Below are 23545 nucleotides of genomic sequence, written 5' to 3'. Positions count from 1 at the left end.
GACGCCACGTCTCCTGACTTAATCTCGCCTTGTGGTTCGTTCCTGCTAGCACGTTTGGTTAATGGAGGGGAAAAGCATGTTCTACACACGCATATGAGAAAGAGGAGCTCCTGATGCGTGATGACAACAGGCCCATTAGTATATTTTAGAGAAAATGAGTCTTGAGGTATTGTAATGCAATCTACCTATTGTATAATCTGTACAGTAGAAAATGATTGTCTTTCTATAAAGAGCTCCCTAACCCATTGATTCACTTCAAGGTGCAGAACTGCAACTAAAAAACATGAAAGGACTCCTTGACTCATAACTTCACGTATAGAATTGCAGAACTGTTTCAAACAAGTAGATCAAAGCAATTGCGACATAGCATTAATGAAGCTGTGATACTAATGGAAACAACACCCTCTAGGATATAACAATTTCTTATCAGTTCATGAATGTGTTTCCTAGCCATTGAATGCTGTTCCTTGTTTTTCATGTCACAAATACTAAACATAAAAACAAAATTGTATTTCTTCGCTGAAGTTATAGATATTTGACCTTAGTTGATGAGAAACAACAGAGAAAAGCAAAGGAATAAAATCAGAAGTCAAACAGTAAAAAAAAATGAGAAGTCAAATCCGTTTGGCTTCTTCAAGATACTTCTACATTCTAGATAAGTTCGTCCTAAAGTCATACGTTGTATATTTGCTTGTTTTCTTAACCTTTAAACAATGTTTTCAAGAGTGTTCTAGCTATGAGTAGAGGCTGAATCTTGAGTAATGTTTTCTAGGGTCTTCTAGCTATGGATTAGAAGTTGAGATGTGAAGGCTTCACAAAGCCATAAATAGGGGGCCTCACCTCTAGTTTGTAACTCAAGACTACTAGTAAGGTACACATGCATTGCACGTAGGAGCTTAGATAACCAAAATATGAATGAATATCGACATACCAACATGTATGTTCGGGATCATATATGCACGTAGATGTAGATTTTAATTCTTGTAGGTCATCCCATCAAAAATCAAATTATAGCTATAAAATGTCAAAAAATAGTGGTATAATACTACACAAAACTCATTTGAATAATATCCAGCACTAGTGTCTAGGTATCTTGTATTGCAGTTTTGAGTAGCTAGTATGGCATCTTCAAAGACAAATGGAATTTATGAACGTGCTGTCATAATGTTGAACAAAAACATAAAGTAGAAGTGAATGGCGGTTATTTTAGAAGAATGGCTGTGTGCATCGATCGATGCAGTGTCCGGGGTTGTTACCCTCTTTTTTTTAAACTTATAGAAGGAAAAAAAACTTGAGGAAACGTATAGAAGAGTCTAGAACAAATGAGAAGTGCCGGTGCTTTGAGGTTCTTGCATATTATGCATTGTAAATCACATAGGAAAAAGGAATGGCAATTCATTTAGAAGAAAAAAGTTTGGATAGTTTAGGTATGGAAGATTCTAAGAGAAGAGCTTGTACTTTGAGGTTTGGCACTGCGATTAAAATCAACCATGGATCTTCTAGATAGTACATGTGGCAAAATCCGATGGAGTGAAGATTATATCACTCAGACTTGCCACCCATATACCATCAGATTGGCTTCATCCAATGCCAATATTCAAAGTTATTCGTACATTATATGGGGGTATAGATATAGATATAGATAAGATCTTGGACAATATCTTGTGTTCTCGGAGTTTTGGATTGACCTCCTACTGCCATATTGGCCTAACTTCGCCTCGAGCGATATCTAGCAGATCACATTGAAGAAGGAAAAGATGTTCCTTTGACACTAGTGTTGTACACTTTGTAGCAGCAAGGTGGAGTTGCTCCTCCACAACCTTGTGTTGCGTCAAGTGGTACCAAAGCCCTGTTGATCCATTCGAGTTCTTGGTGTCCTCTTTGGGAGTATAGAGGCTATAGGGGCTGTGCTACAATGACCGACATTGCTACAGCACATAGTCAAAGAAAGTGGCTGCCCAAATTCAATGAATGTGTCTACTAGCTGACAGTTGCACACTCTTACTAGCCAAGTATTGGTCTGAACCGACCTATCTAATACCTAGTCAATTAAGCAAAGCACACAAAGATTGCAACTAACATGTTGATTGCATGCTAACAAAGTGGGCGGTATATTTGTAGAGGTCCAATGATTTCATTGCGTCTAAATATGGAGCAACTATTGTCTACACTAAAGTTCCAACACATGTGGACCTGGTAACGCTACCATCAAGGGGAAACTTGAAATCAGCATTATCCTTTGCTGATAACTACACTAAATTATTTGAAGAAATTCACATTGTTCTGGAAGCACAAAATCAGAAGCACAAACAGTTAGCTGGTTGCAAAAGGAGGCTGAAACCATTACATGTTGGTGATAATGGTCTACCTCCAGAAAGAAAGACTACCTTTAGGCAGAGAAAATATGGGCCCTTCTCTATTCTGAGGAAGATAAATGATACTCCCTCCGTTCCTTTATATAAGGTGTATTTATTTTTTCAAAAGTCAAACGAGTGCATGTTTGACCAAGTTTTTAGAAAAATCTATCGATATCCACAACACAAAATTTATATCATTTGATCCATCATGAAAAGTAGTTTCATATTTTATCTATTTGGTATTGAGATGATGTTATTTTATTCTATAATCTTAGTCAAACATTCAAATGGTTGACTTGCACGGAAATTAATACACCTTATATTCAGGAACGGAGGGAGTAATGCTTACTCCCTCCGTCCGAAAATACTTGCCATCAAAATGGATAAAAAGGGATGTATATAGAACTAAAATACATCTAGATACATCCCCTTCTATCCATTTTGATGACAAGTATTTCCAGACGGAGGGAGTATGTAATAGATCTTCCAAGGGAGATGGGTATATCCAACACATCCAATGTTGCGGACTTGACTCTCTACCACCTAGAGCATTCACTCTATGGAGATACCTAGATGAGGAACAATAAAGAGAAATAAAGAAGGCAGATCAGAAGTCAAACACATTTGGCTTCTTCCAGATACTTCTAATCCATTCAAGATAAGTTGGTCCTTAAGTCCTATATTTTGATATTTCTTTGTTTTCTTAATCTTTAAATGATGTTCTCTAGATTGGAGATGTGAAGGCTTCACAAAGCCTACATAGTAGAGGACCTCACCCTCTTGGAATAGATCTTGTGCTCTAGGAAATTAGGATTGAACTCCTACTGCCGTACCGGCCTATCTTCGCCTCTAGAGCGATATCTACCGCAACACATTGAAGTAGTTCCTTCAACACTTGTGATGTACACTTTGTAGCAGCAAGGTGGAACTGTCCCTCCACAACCTTGTGCCGCGTCATTAGTACCACAACTACTGTATTCCCTATGTAACAAGTGTAAATCTAACACTAACAAGATATAACTTGACTGGATAAGAATCATAATAAAAGAGAACAGTTTATGATGGGAAGTTAACGGTTCCCATCTTCGGTGGTTTATGATCGAAAACAATAAACAAACTAATCCTGAGCATGCATCAAAAGGAAAAGTTTAAGAGGGCGAGAAGTTGCCTCCAGAAATCTGAACACTATGCCTCTATAGTCTCTTAACCACTAAAGTTTACTCGACACGATCATCTGTCTATTGTAATGTTGAATTGTTGCAAGGTTAGAAATAAGTACTCCCTCCGTCCCAAATTACCTGTCTTAGATTTGTCCAGATACAGATGTATCTAGACACATTTTAGTGTTAGATACAAAGGTGTCTAGATACATCCTAGACAAATCTAAGACAAGTAATTTAGGACGGATGCAATACTATAGTTCATGGAAATAGCTAGAAGTATCTTGCGGGGAAACAGAAGACATAAAAGTACCATACCTTGTCATCCGCTGTTATGTTTTTCAAGTTTTCAGAATAAATATCCACTTGACGTATTGTATCCACAATCTGAGCTCGATCCTATAATAGGGTAGAAACTTGTAAGCACTAAGCACGAACTTAACCAAAACCAGCCAATCAGTTGTGCGGATGCAATCTTTCTACCTCCAAAGACAATTTAATGAGCTTATCATCCAGGTTCCCGAACCGACTTTTCACGTTGTTTTTTTCAACAAATTGCAGAACAGACTTATCCTGAAACAACAAATAAAACAATAACCAAGTAATGAAATGGAACTTCTTAGGAGAACTTCGATACAACCCACTAAGATGGTTATATTTTGGGAAAAGATATAGCCTTACAATAATCAATAATAGGAAAACAATTCAGTTCTAGGGAAAGCAGATGATGGGGTGAATGGGTGCTAAGCACAGATTGGTGGTGGTTTGATAGTTTGCAATGTTGGAATCGTAAGCAAGTAGAGGTGCTGGATTTGATGGGGCTCAGATTGGTTTCTGTATAATTGGGCAGGAACAAGTGTCAATAAGAACATAAAACAACCATCTCCATTTTTTTCAACCACTAATGTTTGCTTCTCCTCTTAATGAAAAGATGTCCAAATGTATGCTTGTTTCTGCTATTAATTAATGAAAAGATTGGTAGTGCAGATGTTTGCTTTCTCCGTAATAATATATTAATATGTATACCTGTGAAGAACTAAACTTATAGACATCATCATCTAGTTCTCCGGAAGCCAAATATCGATCAAACTCCTGATGCCGACGGAATTGTTCTTGTGCCGTAAAATACTGTATGAATTAAATATTAATGCTTTGAACTTAAAGGAAACAATAACAGATGTTTGAGATATGAGATTATCTGATCAAATAAGTAGACCAACATAATTTTTGACACAAAAATGTTCAGGAAGAAAGCTTCCTTAAAATGGGTTAAAAGCTTCTGTCAAGCCTGCCAAAAATACTATTCAATACTTTTATAGATAGGTCACATGAGATAATCCAAGAATTTCTTGAAGATAAGACCACAGAAAAAACATAACGCAAAAGCTTTACCCTGATTTAGTTTCATGAGAAGTATATCACAGCATATAATGAAACAGTTGCAGAAAGAAACATAAATACAATGATACAGAAACTGGTCATATGGCAATGTCACTTTCTATGTGCTATTGCAAACATAAGCCATGTGGCCGCTATCAATTCAAAATTCTATACCATGTTATGAGTTGCTTAGAGCATCTCTAGCAGATCCCGCAAAAGCCACTTCCTCTAAAATAACCGCCATTTTACGGGACCGGGACGAAAAATCATCCCGACCAGGTCCCCTAAAACGGCCTGTCCTGGAAAAAAGTTGCGGGGAGCTGCAAAAACCGGCCCGCATCAATTTGCTCCAGTGGCAAAGATGAAAACAACAAGAATATTGGTTTCCTATGCTGCAAACTTAGGGTGGAAGTTGCATCAATTAGATGTCAAGAGTGCCTTCTTGCATGGTGAGCTGCGGGAAGAAGTGTACATGGGGATACCACCAGGTTTTGGTACTTCAGAAACCACGAGGAAGGTATGCAGGCTGAAGAAATCCTTGTATGGACTGACACAATCAGTGAGGGCATGGTTTGATAGGTTCAAGCGTGCTGTCTGCAGTATGGGTTATGGTCAGCATAACGGTGACCGCATGATGTTCTGCAGACACTCTTATCGGAAGATTACCATTCTTGCATTTATGTGGATGACATTATCATCACTGGAGATGATAAGGAGGAAAGAGATATTGAAGGGGTGTCTAAGCAAGGAGTTTGAGGTAAAGGATTTGGGCTGCCTAAAATACTTCCTTGGCGTTGAAGAAGGGCATATCTTTGTGCCAACAGAAATACACCTTGGATCTCTTGAGTGACATGGGCATGATGGGATGTCGTGCAGCCCCTACTCCGATTGAACAAAATCATCAAGTGACAGCACAATATGGAGAGCTAATGAATAAGGAAGATTATCATTAACTGGTTGGGAGGTTATTGTACTTATGTCATACCAGCCTGACATTTCGTATGTCATGGGTGTGGTGAGCAGATACATGCATGAACCAGGGAGTGGGCTTGATATTGTGCACAGAATCCTAAGATACTTGAAGGGTACTCCGGGTAAAAGGTTGTGGCTGGCAAAGAGTGGACATCTTGAGGTGGATGGTTGTAGTGACTCTAATTGGGCCGTTGTCAAGACGATAGAAGATCACCTTCTGGCTACTGTGTGTTTGTGGAGGATATTTGATGTCATGGAGAAGCAAGAAACAGACATTTGTGTCTATATCAATAGCAGAAGCCGAGTATAGAGGCTTATCTCAAGGGTTGAGTGAGATGCTACGGGTGAAGCACCTACTGAGCGAGTTGAAACTTCTAAGGAATGGCGAGACAATCAGTCAGTTATAAGCATTGCTAATAACCCAGTCCAACATGATAGGAAAAAACATGTGGAAATTGACCCACTTCTTTATTAAAGAGAAACTTGATGTTGGGATCATCAGCCTTGCTCATGTCAACTCTGGGCAGCAATTTGCAGATTGCTTGAAATAGGGACTCAGAACAAAGGACTGTAACTTGGCATGTGACAAGATGGGGATGATAGATATCTACCAATCCTGAGGGGGGTGTTGAACCGGTATGGGGGCCTGGCCCATATCCACTCTTGCTACTGTGATGAGGAACACTAGATGAGAAAAAAATCGTATGTCAGATTTGTTTGGCTACTTCTAGATGCTTCCACTCTAGTGTAGTATTTCTTTTCTTTTCTTTTCTATCCTACCTACTGTTTTCTAGAGCCTCCTAGTTGTGAGTAGCTATGAGTAGAATGGTGGAACTTAAATATGTTTTCTAGAGTATTCCAGCTATAAGTAGAAGTATGTGAAGGCTTCCCAAAGCCCTATAAATAGAGGTCCTCACCTCTACCTTGAACCCAGACTATGTACCCACTACCTATAATAGAACTTGTTGTTCTTATCTAAGATCTTGGACTAGATCTTGTGCTCTAGGAGTTCTGGATTGAACTCTTGCTGCCATAACGGCCTACATTCGCCTCTAGAGCGATATCTAGCGCAGCACGTTGAAGTTGTTCCTTCAACACTTGTGTTGTACACATTGTAGCAGCAAGGTGGAGTTGCTCCTCCACAACCTTTGTGCTGCTTCAGGTGGCATCAGAGCCTCGTTGACCCATACTAGTTCTTGTTGTCCTCTTCGAGAGCAAGCTGCAGCAAGCAATGGAGCAACTGGAGAAGAGGATGGATGCTGCAGAACAACAAATCAAAAAGTTGCGTGAAGATCTTAATCGGAGATTTGACCAGCTAGTTGAGATGATAAGAAAGGGTGTCCCCCCTGCTACCAATGAAGGAGATTCATCTAAAGAAGAAGATGTTCATCCAAGAAGGAGAGGTAATCTTGGAGCAAGACCGCCACAACAACATGTTGTTCAACGTTCTTCAAGAAGGCGAATTTATGTTGAAGCTTCTGAAGGTGAAGAATATGATGATGCCCTTGAAGAACGAGATCTCTACGCATATCGGAGAGTACCCAACCCTACATATGCAAGAGATACATACAAGGTGAAAGCTGAGATCCCAACTTTTAATGGAAATGTTAATATTGAAGGGTGCCTAGATTGGTTATATGAAGTGGAGACTTACTTTGAGGTCATGGAGATTCCGGAAGATCATAGAGTTCCTTTGGTCGCATACAAGCTAAAAGGAGGAGCCCGTGCATGGTGGCATCACGTTCTTCTTGAACGCGGGCTGGGAGGAGAACCTCGTGTGAGAACTTGGCGGCAAATGAAAAGTCTTTTGAAAGGGAGATTTTTGCCCGCTGATTATGACCAGATCCTATTTATCCAATTTCAAAATTGTGATCAAGGAAATAGGACTGTTTCAGATTACATGGAGGAGTTTCTAAGGCTACAAGTGAGGTGCAACCTTGCCGAAACTGAAGATCAACAAGTTGCAAGGTACATCAATGGTCTCAATGATGCTATTCAAGATCGATTAATGATGCAACAAATCTCGTCCATTGATCAAGCACAAGCTCTAGCCTTGAAGGCCGAGAGGTTTGTGAGGATGAGAAAGACAACTAAGGCTCCATATCCCCAAACCAAAGGCTCGTTAGGAGTCAGCCTAATAGAGTGGAAGAAAAGACCGCTCCACCAAAGGGAAAACGACCCATCCAGAAGCAAACAAGGGGCAAGGGTAAGTCCAATGAAGGTCCAAAATGCTATAAATGTGGTGAAGAGGGACATATATCTAGCGGTTGCCCACTAAGAAAATGTGTGAACACAACTATCCATGATGGTGAAGACCATGAGGAAAAATACAAATCTGAAGATGTAGAGGGACAAGAGGTTTGTCAAGAAGGTGAAGAGGTGGTATGTGTGATTCAGCGTCTCCTATGTTCCACACCACAACATGACGACACACAACGGAAAAAAATATTTGAGAGCAAATGCACGGTGAATGGCAAGGTATGCAAATTAGTGATTGATAGTTGCAGTTGCGAGAATCTTATCTCCCAGAATTTGGTGAACCACTTAAAGCTTGAAACCCATGATCATCCAAATCCCTACACTATTAGATGGATCAAGAAAGGAGTGAATATTGGATCACCAAAAAATGCAACCTGCCACTTTCTTTGGGCAAGCATTATCACTCAAATGTGTTGTGTGACGTGGTTGATATGGACGCCAGCCATGTTCTTCTTGGGAGACCTTGGCAATTTGATGTGGATACTACACACAAGGGCAAGGAAAATTCTTACTCTTCCATTTGGAATAAGAAAATGATCATTATTCTACCAAACAAAACTTACGGTAATATCTCTAAGGACGAGGGGAAAAGTATGTTAACTATCTCCCACACCTCTAATGAGTTTACGGAAGACTTGAAGGAGGCAGATTTGTGTGCTGCACTTATTGTAAAAGGAGAAGAGCACCCGACTGTTGAAATTCCAGCAAAGGTACATGGCTTATTAGCAGAATTTCATAACATGCTTGGGGAGCCACAAGGCCTACCGCCGATGAGGAATTCAACATAGAATCGACTTAATTCCGGGAGCGAGTCTTCCTAATCTTCCACACTATCGAATGAGCCCAAAAGAGCATGATATATTGAAGGAGAAAGTGGAGGAATTGCTGCAAAATGGGGTACATTCGAGAAAGTATTAGCCCATGTGTTGTACCAGCCCTGCTCGTGCCTTTCTTAATTAATTATCAACAGTAAAAACATAAATAAAAATGTACTGATGCATCATTGGTTTATAAAAATGTTAGATCGGTTCAAATATACAAAACTTTTAATAAAAAATGGAAAACCATGCCATAACATTTATAAAAATGGATTTATTAAGTGAAGGTAAAAGATATTAAGTCCCAACATTTATCACATTCATACTTTTGTTCTACTTTCAATTTTCTAATTTGATACGCGCCTATCTGGATGCTGGACTGCTGCATGTCGCTAATACTACTACCACTAACGTGAGCATGCCAGATTTCTTAATCTGTATCTCTCCTGTTTGCTTGCTATAGTAGTTGCTATACTACACGTGAGCATGCCAGAACTTTCTAGACAGAGAAGAATCATCCGTACGTAGAGGCCTGTTCAGAGAGGCCGCATGCCGCAGCACAGTAGCGTGGCTGCCGCGAATCCCTACACTATGGGCCGTTTGATTAGTCTATCCAACGGTCTAAGTTGCAGCCACGTTGTCCTCTAGCCAAAGACAGTTAATGTGGGCCGTCAGATAAGAAAGATCCTACGGCTCATATGGGGTAACATTCATACACTAGAAGTATAGATAACTCTACCACCACCACCAGCCCCCCTCCCCTTCAAAAACTCATGGTGGATCCACAATACTGAGATTGGAGAGGTAAAATCCATGTTGCGCTCTAGTTTGGGCCTTCATTTAGTCCGCCAACTGTAACTCGGAAGGCACATACTAAAGAGCAATAGCATGATCATGGACACCTGCGCTCACAAAAAAAGCGTCAACCCCAATATGCTTGGTAGTCATGCTTCACAGGGTCTCCCGGAATGCTGATAGCACATGTACTATCTGACAAGAGGGTCATAGGTGTAGTAACAAAAACACCAAAATCCTCTAGCAACCATCATAACCAAGTCACCTTTGCCGTCAATAGAGCCATAGCTCGTAACTCAGCCTCTGCACTCGAACGGGAAACTGCAGTTTGTTCCTTCGCCTTCCAGGCAATGAGAGAACCACAAGAAAAACACAGTGAACGGCGATCCAAGGAATCACTAGCCCATGTAGCATCCGAATATGCTGGACCTATAGCGAACTCAAACGGGGAAAGAAGAGACGGTGAGAGATTCTGCCACTAAGATATCGTAAACAGGAAGAAGGTGACGGTAGTGAACCAAAGTGGGAGCAAAAACAAACCGGCTCAAAATATGGACAGGATAGCCATAGAGAGAGCAACGAAGACGACAAAACATACCATGAGGAACAGAATACCCAGGTGGTGGCAGCATATAAAGGATGGAAGAGGTGGAGACGGGGAATGTATTGGTGATGAAGGTGGAGAGGGGGAAGGTATCAGTGATGAAGGTGGAGATGCCATGAGGGAGGAGAAGAAAACGTAGGAGAGGGCGGCGTTGAATATTGGGCACAGAGGGAGGTGTATCCAGAAACGTAAGGAAAGAGATGCCCACCCTGGAAAAGGCCGAGGAGGATGGACGCGGATAGAAGGGACTCATCAAAGATCACATCCCAGGAAATACGCACCCAATGACCGACAAGATCCTAACACGGATAGCCCTTATGCTCATCACGGTATCCGAGAAAGACACTCAACAGAATGAGCGGTCAGTTTGGTGCTTTCACGAGGGGCAAGCAAAACATAGCAAACGCAACCAAACAAACGAAGTTTCGAATAATCAGGAGAACGACCAGAAAGACTCTCAAGAGGAATACCACCCTATAAAGTAGCAGATGGATGAATGTTGATGAGATAGGTGGAAGTGGTAACAGCCTCAGCCTAGAAGTGAGGCGAAAGAGGCGGTGATCGTCATCGCACGCGGCGTCTCAAGAAGGTGATGATGCTTGCGCTCAGCCACACCATTCTGAGCATGAGCACCAGGGCAAGAGAATTGAGTAAGAGTACCCTGCTCAACAAGGAATCCTCGCAGCGCATGGGAGATATACTCACCAGCTGAATCTGCACAAAAAACACGAATAGGAGTGGAAAACTGGTATGAACCATGGCAGCAAATTTTTGTATATAGATAAGACCTTGCTACGAGAAGACATGAAATAGATCCAAGTGTACTGAGAAAAATTGTCTATAAAGATAATATAGTAGCAATGACCCCCTTTCGAAGCGAAGGGAGCCAAACCCCAAACATCAGAGTGAACGAGATCTCGGACACCGACTCATTGTGAGGATATGATAGTTGAATATGCTTATCAAGTCTACAACCCAGACAATCTAACGAAGCGTTACCACAGACAGACCCTAGAACACCGCGATTAACCAAAGACGTGAGACGAGAACCACATAAATGACCAAGGCGATGATGTCACTGCTGAAATGAGCTCGTAGATGCGGCAATCGGGGTTGTGAGACTAGAGGCGGTGGCAGCAGAGGGAAGACGAAGCCAGTCAAGCTCCCAGAGACCATCAGGACATCGAGGGCCCCGTGCGACGATCCTGAACAGAACACGAATCGAAGTCAAGAATGACCCTACAACTAGAGCCAACAATTTGACCACCAGATATGAGCTGCATAGTAAGTCGAGGGACATGAGCGACGAGGGAACATGAAATGAATAAGTGCTAAGAGTGCCTCGACTAGCTACAGGGAGGGGAGTGCCATAAGAACACGAGAAGGAGGCTCCACAAGTCGAACGGAGGTCAAAAGGAAGAATCACAAGTCATAAAAGACACTCCAGTATCAAGAATAGAATCCATGGGGACGTACTTGAATGAGTAGAAGGTGGTTTCTCAGTGCCAGAAGAGTCGGTCACGGAACGTGCAGAACCTGTCGGTGAAGAATCCCAAGCAACAAGCAGGCATCGCAGCTGCGCAATCTCACGTGCGGATAGGGACACGGCGAAGGAGGTCGAGGTAGAAACACTTACCGACGATGAGCAGTCGCTGCCACCCGTGGAAGCCACGTGTTGAGTCGACCAAGGGAAGCGAGTCGACATAGAGCCGCATGTGGAGGCCACTGGGGGAGTCGACGTAGAGCGGAAACAGGCGCGCGTGGAAGCCACGAGAGGAGTCGACGTAGAGCGGGTCACCGCCATTGCGGGCAAAAGCCTCAGGAAGAGTCGACGAAGAGCGACAAACACAGCCAGCTAAAGACACCATAGGGCCATAGGGGACAACGTCACATATGGACGAGCACCACGCACCGAGCAACGACGTATGTGCGAGACAGGGTCAACGTAGGGAACACCGTCGAAAATCACTGGATAGCAAGGGTGAAAGACCAGCCCCGACAAGAGCTTTTTTTTTCTCTTTTCCTTTTTTTTTTTTGCTCACAGCTGATCTTGATTGGGTCAACCACACACACGCAGAGGCACACACACGTTCGCCACAACACCACACGCATGCGGACATGGACCTCGGGCAGGAGCAGCGCGGCGGTGGTAGCTTGACTTGGGAGAGCCGAAGACGGCGACGGAGGCTGGACCTCGAGCAACGGCCTGACCTGGGAGAGCCAAAGGAGGGAATCGGCGGCCGGCGACGAGAAACGGCGACTAAAGGTGGTCTCATGGTTGATGAAGGCACGGCCCTATCACTGGCGGCCGGCGACGAGAAACGGCGACTAAAGGTGGTCTCATGGTTGATGAAGGCACGGCCCGATCACCGGCGGCCGGCGGCGGGAAATCAGCGGCCAGCGACAGGACACGAGCAGCCACTCCTGGCTAGCCCAACGAATGCGTGCAGCCGTTCCTAGCCTTGTCCAACGGACGGGTGCAGCCGCTCCTTCAACAGTGTGGACCTAGGCAGGGGCAACGCGGATGCAATCCAGAGAATTAGCAGCAACGATGCATGTAAATAGGAGCGCGGTGGAGGCGTAGATCAAGGGAATCAGCAAGAGAAGTAGCGGCAGCTCGATGAGAGGATTGAGCACGAGTTGCGCATGCTAAAAAATTAACCTAAGCTCTAATACCATGTTAGGGAAATATGCAACTCACTATTATCAGGTTGCTAAAGCCGTCATATACACCTGCACAGGTGGGAAGCCAAAGACCAGAATGCAAAAGGCCAAAGGCCACCATAAATATAACTAACAAAATCTATTTAACAAAAGTTAAAAATAGCTTGCAAAAACGTCTTACATTGTGGGACGGAGGGAGAGTATTTAACCTGTCTTCACTAGGATGATGCATGTCTTGGGGTGTTGACTTTTCGATAACTTTTGTTATCTAGATTTTGTTAGTTATATTTATGGTGGCCTTTGGCCTTTTGCATTCAACGTCTTACATTGTGGAACGGAGGGAGTATAAAACAAATCTATGCACTTTGTTCTCCTCATGCTTTGTTCTCCTCATCACATGCATTCAACTTTAACCTATTACTCCTTTTTAGGACAAAACTGTTCTGAAGATGGCATTGCCATTTGCAATGCAAAGGGAACCAACATTAACCACAGATCTACAGTTTTAGCTAATTACAAGCTAGAATAATTGCAGAACACAACAGTGGTAAACAATAGACTATTAAACAAAGTATTTTTCCTCAAACATGCAACTAAACATGAATTGTTGTTCTATTAGAAAAACACAGCTAAAATAGCAGAAACCCTGGTAGGTACAAAAAATAGACCATACAACAAAGTTCTTCCCTTGAACACGCAACTAAATGTTTGTTCTATTAGAAGAACACTGCCAAAATCACAACAGAAGGCGCAACACTTACAGGGCACACCAAGCATTGCGACTATAAAACAAAGTGATATCAAACCTTACATTCTACCTTCACTCTATAAAATGAAGTGACACCATACCTTAGATTGTAACTTCATTGTATGGATGTATGAACTTGCATAAGGCTGCAGATGGCCAGGAAAATCACGTGATTCTGGTTCGAGGGGCTGAGAAGAGAAAATTTCACTTAACATTAAAATTAACAGTCCACCAGGAGAGATAGAAGGCTAGAAGCAAACCTTGCAAGAATTGGTCTCTTCTGCAAAAACGAACTGGTGAGCTACCTTTATAAGGAAGTCCTTTTGACCCTGTGCATCATGAATATTACATAATCAAAATTAGAAAGACAGAAAATTAGAAAAAAGACAGAGGAATACAAATATATTGACAGCTCACCTCCCGTATTAGAGGATGAAACTGAGGTTCCAAGTAGAATAATATTGTATTGTAAAAGATCTACCAGAGCAAAAGTTGTCAGCATAACATCAACCAGTATTTTTAGCAACAGTGACTAAATTAAGAACGATACACACATCAACCGCATCTTGCACATCCAACTCAGAAAGATTTGCATCTAACGGCGAGTCTTCCATAAGCCAAGTCATGGCACTTTGACGTTCATCAGAGTGCTGCAAACATACGGGTAAATATTATTGGGAGTATTAATTGGTCTAGATAGTCTAGATTTCCTTCCATGTACTCAAGCCTATTGTTCTATATATTTGCCCGTGGGCTATGCAGTACAGATAAGTTGCTCCTCTAACATGCCATGAGCCCAGGTTTCGGAATTTCTTTTGCGAGCTTCCATGTACTCACGCTTGATCGCTCTTTTTCTTAGTCTCTGCGTCTCTCTCCATCGACCGATCACGTTAGCCTCTGTACGGACCAAATATCATTCTCGTAATCATACTCAAATATGTTTCTTCGATTTCTTCCGTTCAACTCACCACCCTACTGCACCTCAGATCGAAACCCACTCTCCACTCCCACAGTTCTCCCACGCAAAGCCCGCCCGTGCCAGGGCCGAGCCAAGATTCCCGCTGCCACCTTATTCCCCATCAGACCGCCACCGCCATCCACCAAGGCTCCGTCGCCGTCACCATCGCCATCTCCTGGAGGCCGGCTCCACACCCATAGAGATCGGCACACCACCTCATTGTGCCGAGTCGCACTGACATCCTACTAGAATCACGCCTGTTTCGTCCTATGAGCGAATCCTCCGCCGGCCAGCTCCCATCTCCCAAACAGATCGGTCATCCACTTGCCATCTTCTATCTCCCTTTTGGCTTGACTCAACAGGTTTTTGAAGACTCTCCGTTCTACAACGACACTACCAAAATGCGGATTTTTTATTTTCACTATTTATTTTAGTGTTATACTTCTTCAAATGCAATGCTATTGCATACTCTCTGGATGAGGTGGGCGCTAAAAAGTACTCCCTCCGTCCGGAAATACTTGTCATCAAAATGAATAAAAGGGGATGTATCTAGATGTATTTTAGTTCTAGATACATCCCTTTTTGTCCATTTTGATGACAAGTATTTTCGGACGGAGGGTCTATGTGTCCTTATTAGTCTATAGATTTCCTCCCTTGTACTCCAAGTACATTGAACTATATATTTGCCCCTTGGACTATGCAACACAGGTAAGTTGATATTATGGTATTCCATGTTTATTATATACTTCCTTTCACTCAAAAACAATAAAGCAAGACAAGTACCTTAAAGTAAGGTTTCGAGGAAATGAGTTTGCAAAGCCATTTGTCCATTTGACGGGAACGCCTCTTGGAATATTCTGCAGGTAGTTTTCGCTTCAGAGACAAGGAAAAATTGTTATTAGACAAGATACACCCAGATAGCATACATTTGTTAAGTTCCATCGCCCGTCACATACCTTAATCATATCATTTATCGTCCACATATGACGATCCCGAAAACTGTTAATACCATGTTTTAATCGAAATTCAGGCCTCAGTTTCTCAAGAAGCGTAGAAGAGCGTGAACAACCATACTGCAGACCAATAGATTATTAGGGACTGATTAATGCATGTATCTTACCCCCCCCCCCCTCCATTCCATACAGAGGGGGTACTAAATACCGTCTGTACATGATAATCGGCACAGCTGTTAAATCATGTTTGGCTAGAAATTCAGGACTCAGTTTCTCAAAAAGCGTATCAGAGTGCGAACAAACATCATTCAGGTGAATAGTTTATCAGAGAATGATAAGCAGAGCTGAAGTTATACTAACATGTTCTTTTTCCAAATGTATATATTTCTACATGTGTTGTCAACTTAAAATTATTACATTAGTACCACAAAACTGCTACATATACACTGTAAGATTGTTTAGATCCTTAGCAAGTGTAAGGCTTCAGAGAATCTTATGAAATGTAAGATCAGAACTACAGAATATTTAACGAGTAACCTGAAGTTACATATGCCAAATTATAAAAATGGAATTGTTTACTAACACAAATGAATAATGCAACAATGTCTTAACAAAATTAACTATAGAATTTTCTATCAGTGATCCAAAATCTACTTTGCATTGGCAACTACATAAATAATATTTCTAACTCCTCCATTTTCCTCAACCCACCATGTGTACACCCACAGAAGCATTAAATTTAAGATAGCTAATAAGAAATGAACGTGCAATATTCAAGTAAACACAAAGATGGCAGATATTTTGAAATAGAATTACTCGAGGCCAGGACAATTAAAGTGAAATGGAGCGAGTAGCACAGATGGACACAAATTACAAGGTTTAGGCATTCACACTTATACAAGATTTCTCACACTTCGTCACACAGCAATTTTATCAAAACCTCGTCTGTTAATTTGTCATTACATAATTGCCAGATAACTTCACTAGTCAGCTTCCAAATTATCAAAACAGAAAGTATTATGCGACATTATTAATAGAAGAGAAATAAAGGAGTTCAAAATGACTCAAACAAAACTCACATACACCTACAACATGCCCCGTGGGGCTGAAAATTTTACAAACATGCACCAACTTAAGAAAGTTATCATAGCTGAGAAACGTGGAAGAATTATGCAGCACTTAAATGTTCATCAGCCCCAGCTCCCCTCTACTTACTTCAGCCTAATTCTAACAATTAGACATCTCTGGATTTCACCCGGGTACATGCCAAGCAAGAAATTGACTAGTCCTTGGTAATTTCATATATGTGATGTGATTGTTGTAGCTCAGTAAACTAGTTATGCACTGATTGTTAGTTTGTTACAATCAAGTAGTGAAGGTAAAGCTAACAAATGATTATTCTCTAGACACATGTATAATCATAGTATCCCTGTGATTTCGTTTTTGAATATTACTGTATTCCAATGTCACGTACCCGTACCCATACTCGTACACGTCCTTTTAAGCATGCAACACAGCATCAGCTAAATATTTCTGCAGCTAGGTTTAATTTTATCGAATTTACATTGCTATCAGCATAAGCACTAACAATTCTTTGAAGAGCAATAGATTTAGCAAAGAACATTTTGGTGCAAATGCTCTAGTTTGAGAATATATTTACCTCTGGACAATCCATTGCATCAACTTCATACAATATGTCAATATAGGTAGGGAGGTATCTTTGAAATTCGTCTTCAAACTGTTTTGGAAATGAAAAAACCTTATGTAAAACTAAAATGAACACAAAAGACTATGACAGGTAAAGTTAAAAACGTAACATGCCTCCCAATTCCACAAATCAGAAGGAAAGCCCACTGGAATATCATAAGATGCCTTCGCAAAAAGTTCTTTCTTTTGCCTTGCAAGCCAATCTTTAAACTGGCCTCGTCTGTTCACATTGCCCGGGTTCTCGGCGGTGAAATCCTAATGTATGTATACAAAAAAAGGGAAGGCATAAGGCAATACAATCAGTGTTTAACCATATAAGTAGCTAGCTGTATGCATACGAGTTAACATGAGATATGACTAGAGCAATTGTGCATCCTTTAAGAAATCCCTGGTCTCAAGGTTGTCTGGATCCTGATCTGTATGAGAAGATCTTGTAATCCTATGATAATGTGGGACCCTATCTTATCAATTCAGCTAGAAAGATCTGAGGCTTGTCGGGTTTCCCCCACGGTTCACATATACAACACAACCGCCTACCCCCCACCTCCCCAAACCCATCTCGACGGGGAAAAGAACCCCAAACCCATCCACATGCTGTTGTGTCTCCTCATTGCAGTCAATGCCAGCGCCTCCCGCCGCCTCTACTCAACCTCCAAATGATAAAGCGCTCACTGGTGTCTCTGCTCACCAGCACTTGATCTCCACGGCGACCAAATCCGAGTAGTTTCGAGCTTGCTAATTCAAGATAGGTATTTAATGTGCTTACTATTTGGACTTTTTGTTGGACATATTATTTGACCCATCTGGATGATTACTTTGTGAAGATGCATCTGCTCACTGTTCTAAATATTCATTCCATGGTTTTGATTCTGGCCACCAACTCCTCTTACCTTTTTTACAGTTTGTTTTCATTGCTAGCAATTGTAGACTTGTAGTGCTTTTTTTAGGGAACACGTACAGACCAGTGTTGTCTACATCGACAAGAACTTGCAGTAAATGTTCTTGTTGCTTCAGTGCAAGTGTACTTCTACTACTACACGCTACTTTTTTCTTGATTTCACCTTGAAAACGAGGAGGAACTGGCCAAGGATTTCTTTCTTGAACACATTATGTTCGGTCCTTCCGTATAATAATGTGAAGGGAGACCTTTGTACTACTTTATTGGTTCTCATGTACCATGATGTTTTGTCTTACACGAGTTCAGATTTATTCTGATGTCATGACCTAAAGCACATAAATACAGCACAGAATTCTCCCATGCCCATAATTTCCTACGTCTCAATGCAAAGAGATTTCCCAGATTATATAACTGGGAGCTAGAGCACAAGAATAAGAGATGGATATGGAGCTCCTACACCATAAGACTATTACTGCAACATGATGCTCTACAGGCTAGCATAAGACTATTACTGCACCATGATGCTCCACAGGCGTGCTCCAGATATCAGATTAACACAGTTCCAGGGAACTGTGCCTCCTAGAAGCCACAGAACTTTATTCTTAATATAATATATATTTCGTCTCTTCTCCCAGAGTTCAGAGTACACTCCCCAACAAGGAACAACGAAGACCATATTGGTACTTTGCTTCAATAAGATGTTACCATTACATCTTTACCAACCTGTCTCTTCTGACAAATTGACCAATACTGACCAGCTCAAAAGGGTCTCGATATAAATTAAGTAGCATCCTAATGTTAATCAGTACGGACATTCTAAATGGAGACCTAAGAGATGATTACCAGGAATATTGCAGAGTGCATACCACAAGCAAGTAAACAATGGTCAGCTAGATAATTACTACGAAAAACACGCAACAAGCAAGCAACCGATCCTCGCAAAAGTAACAGTAAGATAAGCTACCTGATTTTGTATATGAACTGCATAAATCTCTTGACATAGGATCCAAAGATCTTTACTAGCCTTTTGGCTCTTGCTTGAGTTCAGCTGGCAACTTAACTTTTTGATTGTCCGCTGAACCGCGCATGGAAGATCAGTACAAAGGCGCTTAATTGTAGCTGGGAGCATATCATGTAGAATAAACCGTCTGAGTTTACTGTTTTGTGTAGCAACTGCAACTTGGACCAAAGCACGACAAAAGGGAACGGCGTCCCTCGTTGCTTCACCATCAACCCATGACCCAAATAGGTTCATATTTAACATTCCAAAACAATCATTATGTAAAGTATATCTGCAAATAAAGGGCATTTATAATCTTGCATCCATCTTTACTAATGCTAAAACATAATAATGAAAAGAAGCAATATCAAGTAAATATAGAAGGACACTGATATCTAGACTTTTTTTCTGGACGGTCTTACCCAATAACAGAGTTAGATGACGCGCGCTTCGAATCACGCGATGAAGCAGCCTTCGCCGTACTGACAGATTGCAGGTCCACACATGTAAGAGCGCCAATTGGTTTTGAAGATGCTAGAACCCCAAGCAACTTTGAGACTTTGCGAGTCAAGTCAAGCAGTAGGCACTCTTCTAACTTCTTTGCACTTCTCTGTGACCCACGAAGATAACCGAAGTAGTAAGGATAACCAGCCCGGCCTTTATTTAGAAGATTGAACCATGCGCCACAAAGTATGTCCTCGCAGTAAATAAATAAGGGTGGTAAGAGCTTCAAAATCCATTCTCCCAATCGCTTAGAAGGGCAATACTTCATCAAAGGAATGATGACAAGATCGATTAGCTTGCTAACATGCCGGGATTCCATGCAACCCAAGTCTTCGATTATGGCATCGCTAACTGATGAACTGTCTAACAGCTCGCAGAATGGTCCCTCAATTGCCGCACATAAACCTAAGAGGTTGTATCTGCAGAAAGGCAAACTCAGAAGCACAAATACAACATTAACAACAATTAACATGCATGCCCTGTTAAAAGAAATAACCGAAAGGGCAACTGTCAGAACAACATCAAAATTAACCTAACTACTACAAGAAATTTGCATACCCTCTCTCACGGATTAGCTGTAACCAATGCGCTATGTCATTCTCTTTGAACTCTGAAAGGTCAGTGTCTTGCAGTTTCAGTTTCCTAATTTCTTCTGCAAGTACTTCTGGTAAAGTTACCATAGTATCATCCTTCCATAGTGCATGTACAGATCGAAGCAGCTGAAAGTCAACAGTCAAATTCACTTATCGCAAGCTAATTTTGAAAAGCAGCAACCGTTAGAATTCATGATATTCTACTAATTTGATAAGAGCGACAAATGTTAACAATATTCACCTCTAAGACTAAATGAATGATTGTAGGCATGAGGCTAATTAAAGTTGATAAATAAGATCGTTGATATATTTGGAACGTTGTGGGGTTCCCATCCTTGCACTTTTTGAGCTCCTCCTCAAAGAATGCAACAATGTCCAGCGCATCCTTCCTGAACTTGTCATAACAAAATAAACATTCTAGGCGAGCTGCCCGCTCTGTATGGAACCAAACTGATTTAAGCTTGCAAAGGAGGTGTCCATATTGCTGATGACACCTGCATGATTTAACAGAAACATTATAGCTTGGTACGTAGCAATGAAACATTGAGTAATGATATTTTCAGATGCCTTGCAGAGAATGCTTCGTCAAGAAACGCTCGAGAGAGGGCGCTGTGTTCGGCATCAGTACCCTGTGTAATGATCAACTGAAGTCTCTGTCGCAAAGGATATGCTATAGCTCGTGCAAACACTAAAATCAAGTGGACTGCACAGTAGGTTCATATGCTTGCAAGATGGTCACTTAAACTATGAATTTGAGGACTGGACATTTATGTCTCTAGACATGCATAAGTGATTTATACAGACAGTTTAATATGATTCCATCAATATCAAGGACAGTATCAATATGCATATACCCTAGAATGCACCTAGGCAAAAATGGGATCACTATTGCACCATAGAAATACATACACCTCAAAAGAATGTTTCACTTAGATCCAGCAACCAAAAATGGTATCAGCAAAAAAAAAGTAATAACTAAACAAAAATTAGATGATAAAACAAAAGGTAGCCCTTAAAGACACCTGCAAGCACATAAAACTCAAGCTCAAACTTAACATCTGCTAAAAGAAATAACTAAACGAAGAAACATCTCTGACAATAATCAACAGAAGGAAAATTGAAACGGAAATATCTCCTCTTCTTATCACGTAACAGATGTTCAATTTCGACATGATAATTTAGATTATTGTAGCAGAGCAAAATCTACATAAAAATAAGGATTTTTTGATAAATGTCCAAACTTGGGGTAGGAAACATTAGCACCCGAGTTAAGTGTTAGCATTTCATATGTACCCTTCACAAAGGGAACTCACATGAAATCATGCTAGAGAGAACTTTTTTTCCAAAGGTTAATTAAGACAAAGCAGCAGGCACACAAATATGGCAGTAACAAATGCAGTAAATTCTTACCAACTTTTTTCGATAAATGAACTCATTTGATTCTTTCAAATAATCAGTACCACTGTTGTGATGCTGACAGCTCCAGTAATCATTCTCGTCTCCAAAATAATCAGACATACTTTTCTCCATCAGACACTAATAAACATATAAATAAATGGGATTAACAGAGTGAAAGACTTTGTATCACTCGTCATCATATAGGTGCAAAAACAACAGAACATGTCAACGTGAATCAATAATTCACAAACAGCAGCAGCCATTTGGGCTATGTAATTGACGAGTGTTACAAGCCCCCCAGTCCCACCTCCAACTTGCTTCTGCTACTAGATTCATCAAGCAAAAAAAAACTCAAAAACTTGTACCAGTACATGGCGGTAGGGGTGTTAAAAAATGTATGGGGACAAAACCATACAACCCATTTGCTGAGCTGCTAGTACTATTGTAGATATCTTCTCCATTTGCACTGATTAGCCGGTTCAAAAAATAAACTGACTAACTGAGGAATAGTTTTTGAGTTAACTTCCACGCACCCACCATGGTTCTGGCACGTGGATAGCTAACTTCCACGCACCCCTGTCCATGGCTCAATGATATCTATTCGTGATTTAAAAATTAAAATTTGATGTATGAACCAACTAGAACTAGGCAACTGACAACTAGCATACGAAAATCACCTTGCCCCGGTGTGAATTGACTGCTACCAAAATGCTCCCAGCCTCATCGTCTGCTCAGCTGCAGACCTGCTACAGCAGTAGGACAAACAATTGGCCTGAGGAATGATAATGAATCAATCAAACCGATGAATTCGAGAATATGGGCATGGAACCATGAAGGGGATTGGGTAAGGAGCATAGGACTGGCAGGAAATTTTCTACTCCTCACCATGATAAAATATCCAAATTTAGTTGCTTGATCAACTTTAAAGAAATATCACAAAATGCTTGTTCCATCTTCCTCAACCCCTCTCAATTCAGAGAAATTTCATCTCGCAAACCTAGGGTTTCCAAGTCATGAATTCACTGCAGTTCTGGGGGAAAGGAGAGAGGAAAAAGGGCTTACCTGCCCTTCTGGCCGTGCTACATGCGCTGGCCGCTGGACGCCGGCCGCCAGAGGGCGGCGCCTGTCGCCTCCGCGCGTGCGTAAGGTAGAGAGGAGGCCGACGAGACGAACAGGACGAGCGACTTGTAGCCGAGCCGACGAGACGCTGACAGCGTGGAGCTAGCGGCGCTGACTGAGCACGCAGGCGGCGGGCGGTGGGGCAGACAGGGCGGCGCGCAGAAGAGGGACTCGCCGGTGCCGATCTGTGGCGGAGGCGCCGAAGTAAGAGAGTCGAGGGAGATAAAGGGCAACTCCAACGCGGATGTCCCTCTTCTGCGCGTCCGCGGGGGGCGAAGGCTAATGCATAGAAAAATTCACTCTAGGTCACCAAACTTAGAGCCGGGTGACGGGTGACAGATTTGTATCACTACTTCAAAATACCCAAACTAGGTACAAGTATTTACGCAAGGGGTTCACTTTGGTCTATTTATACAATTTCGTGTACGTATTTGCTGACTTGGCCAAGTCAGCGACCGCCAGCTCGCTTTGACCGCCACGTAGTCAATCCTACGGTGAATACTACTCGATCCGGGGTGGTTTTGCAAAAACGCCATGACCACCCTTCTCTTTTTCTTCTTTGAGAGCGAGGAATCGGTTTGAGCTGCTGAGCGCCCTGCTTGCTGCTAGTTATTTGATCGTCTGGAGTTTTGAGCTGATTTGGAGGAGGCGGGGGTGA

At 41.7% G+C, this 23545-nt stretch overlaps 1 protein-coding gene across 6 annotated transcripts in view; it reads right to left on the bottom strand.

The window, feature by feature from the left end:
* Positions 1-23165, bottom strand: part of LOC123111241 (uncharacterized) — a 27981-nt gene extending 4816 nt beyond the window's left edge. Inside the window, exons 1-19 of one of the 6 annotated variants that reach the window (XM_044531997.1) lie at positions 22831-23165; positions 22654-22765; positions 22446-22540; positions 21781-21906; positions 20612-20864; positions 20336-20496; positions 19696-20196; positions 19238-19565; positions 17490-17630; positions 17329-17406; positions 15672-15788; positions 15499-15588; positions 14312-14407; positions 14175-14234; positions 14018-14086; positions 13859-13945; positions 4544-4645; positions 4001-4090; positions 3836-3916 (exon numbers count right to left, since the gene is read on the bottom strand). In XM_044531997.1, the coding sequence (XP_044387932.1) occupies positions 3836-3916; positions 4001-4090; positions 4544-4645; positions 13859-13945; positions 14018-14086; positions 14175-14234; positions 14312-14407; positions 15499-15588; positions 15672-15788; positions 17329-17406; positions 17490-17630; positions 19238-19565; positions 19696-20196; positions 20336-20496; positions 20612-20864; positions 21781-21806 (2280 nt within the window). In that variant the 5' untranslated portion in view covers positions 21807-21906; positions 22446-22540; positions 22654-22765; positions 22831-23165. The remainder of the gene's footprint in view (positions 1-3835; positions 3917-4000; positions 4091-4543; positions 4646-13858; positions 13946-14017; positions 14087-14174; positions 14235-14311; positions 14408-15498; positions 15589-15671; positions 15789-17328; positions 17407-17489; positions 17631-19237; positions 19566-19695; positions 20197-20335; positions 20497-20611; positions 20865-21780; positions 21907-22445; positions 22541-22653; positions 22766-22830) is intronic. The other 5 variants (XM_044531995.1, XM_044531994.1, XM_044531993.1 and 2 more) reach the window with 5 other exon arrangements.
* Positions 23166-23545: the final 380 nt, after the last annotated feature.

The sequence above is a fragment of the Triticum aestivum genome, chromosome 5B (assembly GCF_018294505.1).
Source record: "Triticum aestivum cultivar Chinese Spring chromosome 5B, IWGSC CS RefSeq v2.1, whole genome shotgun sequence".
Taxonomy (NCBI): domain Eukaryota; kingdom Viridiplantae; phylum Streptophyta; class Magnoliopsida; order Poales; family Poaceae; genus Triticum; species Triticum aestivum.
Note: the sequence above shows the minus strand (reverse complement) of the source record. Positions and strands in the feature narration are given on the sequence as shown.